At 37.5% G+C, this 2,669-nt stretch overlaps 1 protein-coding gene across 1 annotated transcript; it reads left to right on the top strand.

Annotated features, from left to right (window-relative positions):
- The first annotated feature begins 280 nt into the window (after positions 1-280).
- On the top strand, positions 281-2,402 carry LOC132033697 (14-3-3-like protein C). The gene is made up of 4 exons (XM_059423745.1): positions 281-900; positions 1,643-1,765; positions 1,899-2,015; positions 2,165-2,402. The coding sequence occupies exons 1-4, from the start codon at positions 415-417 to the stop codon at positions 2,216-2,218; spliced, it is 780 nt and encodes a 259-aa protein (XP_059279728.1). The 5' UTR covers positions 281-414; the 3' UTR covers positions 2,219-2,402.
- Positions 2,403-2,669: the final 267 nt, after the last annotated feature.

Raw genomic sequence — 2,669 nt, 5'->3', positions numbered from 1 at the left:
AATACAATACGATAAGCAAACAACCAATCAACCATCCAAACAAGCTGTTAAAAGCAACAAAAACAAAATGTTAAAAACAAACTTTATATTGGTACTACCAATGGGCCCGACGTGATAACCAATGTAAGCCTAATTTCAGCCCAAACACAACTGTCCAAAGCCCAGTCAACCCCACTCCTCCATCCCTATAAAATCCAGCTCAAATCCCTGCTGTCAATCAATCACTTTAACCAAACCAACGGTCTAGATTCACCCATCAAAATAAAACAACCTAAAATCTCTCCACTCCTCTCAATTCAAAAAACCCCCTCTTTCTCTCACAATTTTAAATAATTCCATTCACAAAAAAAAAAAAAAAAAAAAAAAAAAACTCAAAAACGCCCTCAGATCTCACACAACAGAGAGAAGAAAAAAATGGCAGTCGCACCAACGGCGCGTGAGGAGAACGTGTACATGGCAAAGCTAGCAGAACAAGCGGAGAGATACGAAGAAATGGTAGAATTCATGGAGAAAGTGTCAAATGGACTTGGTTCAGAAGAACTAACAGTTGAAGAACGTAACCTTTTATCAGTTGCGTATAAGAACGTGATTGGAGCGCGTAGAGCATCATGGCGTATAATATCATCAATTGAACAAAAGGAAGAATCTAGAGGAAATGAAGAACATGTTAATAGTATACGTGAGTATAGATCTAAGATTGAGAATGAGTTGTCCAAGATTTGTGATGGGATATTGAAGTTGCTTGATACTAAGTTGATTCCTAGTGCTACTTCTGGGGATTCAAAGGTGTTTTATTTGAAGATGAAAGGTGATTATCATCGTTATTTGGCTGAGTTTAAGACTGGAGCTGAACGTAAAGAGGCTGCTGAGAGTACTCTTACTGCTTACAAAGCTGCTCAGGTTTGTGTTTTTATTTTGAGATTATGTTTGATCTGTTTGTTGATTTGATTAGATTTTACGGATCTGAACTTTCTAATATGTATATGTCTGACCGGATCTTCTATTTATGAGTGTTTGTTTTAGCAGATCTTATATTTATAACTTTTGGCACAGTGATGTTTTTAACAGCAAGATCAGTTTTTTGGCACATTTTTCAATGTGTGTGTATATATATTAAGAAATGCTCCTTTGTTGTGAATATTGACCTTTTTTCTGTTAGCGGTATATGTTAATTTATGTTGTTTTTGATTATGGTTGTGTTTGGAAAATGTGATTTTAAGAGTATTGGCATATATTCAAAGCAAAACATGATGAGTTTTTTCAATTCTTTGAATTCGGAGTGCAACTTCTGGTGGTGGGGGTGGAAGGGGGATAAGGTGGGGGGGGGTTGGGTGTGGGTAGGTTTGTAGTCTGGGGGGAGGTAGGGCGAGGTGGGGGTAGGGTGTGGGTGGGTTTGTAGTGGGGGTGGCCTGGGTGGATAGTCTGGGTAGGGGGGTTGGTGTGTTTTTATTGATTTGGAAAATGTTTTCCTCAATTGTTTGAGGAAAACAATTTCCTCCATTTTCTCCTGTTTCTGTTTGTGGCATTATGTTATTTAATGAGCTAATGCTCTGTCATTAGCCAAGATGATGTCTTGGTTATGGTATGAACTATCTTGTTTTGTTTTTGTTCAGTTTTCCTCATTTTCTACAATGCTTTGTAGGATATTGCATCTGCTGAACTTGCCCCAACACATCCCATCCGACTTGGACTGGCTCTTAACTTCTCTGTGTTTTATTATGAGATCTTGAACTCTCCCGACCGTGCTTGCAACCTTGCCAAACAGGTAAAACTATCTTCCGTATAGATCTGATGTTTTCTAGTTCCAGGTTATCTTATATTCGTCGAGACTGTTTGGTCCCTCAGCAACCTATACATGTTCCATATAGATATGATATCATGTTCGTCCTATGAAACAGGCCTTTGATGAAGCAATTGCTGAGTTGGACACATTGGGAGAGGAGTCTTACAAGGACAGCACTTTGATCATGCAACTTCTTCGTGACAATCTCACTCTCTGGACCTCTGATATGCAGGTAATAATCCGGCTCTTACAAACATTTTTTTCAATCATGTTTGTTTCCTTGTCTATTTACACTAGCTATAATTAGTTGGATATATGGCTTTTACTTGACAAAGGGTGCTTGCAGTACTAATGACGTTCGTGATCTTACTTTTGGTGCAGGATGATGGTGCTGATGAAATCAAGGAAGATCCCAAACCTGAAGAAAAAAATTGAGGGAAAATGGAACCCTCTAATTTGCTTTTCACTTCTCCCTGGTTGTTTTTATTGGGAGAAGCTGATTATCATAATTTCCTTGCTATTATGGTTTTCATTAAGAGGTTCACTTCTTATTGGCAACAATGAACTTTAGTATTGATGTTTTAAATGTTCCATCTTTAATTTAATGTGATTCTGGAGATTAAGAGGTCCTCTTTTTTTTTTTTTGGTTCCATCTTGATGATTTCCATTAAGAGGTTCTCTTATTGGCAACAAAAGCGTTTGAATTGTTATTGTGTAATTCACATATCAAATACATCAGAGTGAAACGCAACAATCTGTTTTTGGTAATAAAGCTTGTTTATGTCGTCTCTTTTTTTTTTTTTTCCTTAATCTTGGAGAAACATGGTTAAGGGGCTGTTCCAAAGTGTCAAAAAAGTCTCGTGCAGTGAAATCGATTTTCATTGGA

Source organism: Lycium ferocissimum, chromosome 10, assembly GCF_029784015.1.
Source record: "Lycium ferocissimum isolate CSIRO_LF1 chromosome 10, AGI_CSIRO_Lferr_CH_V1, whole genome shotgun sequence".
Lineage (NCBI taxonomy): Eukaryota > Viridiplantae > Streptophyta > Magnoliopsida > Solanales > Solanaceae > Lycium > Lycium ferocissimum.
The sequence above is the reverse complement of the archived record's forward strand: the minus strand, read 5'-3'. Positions and strand labels throughout refer to the sequence as shown.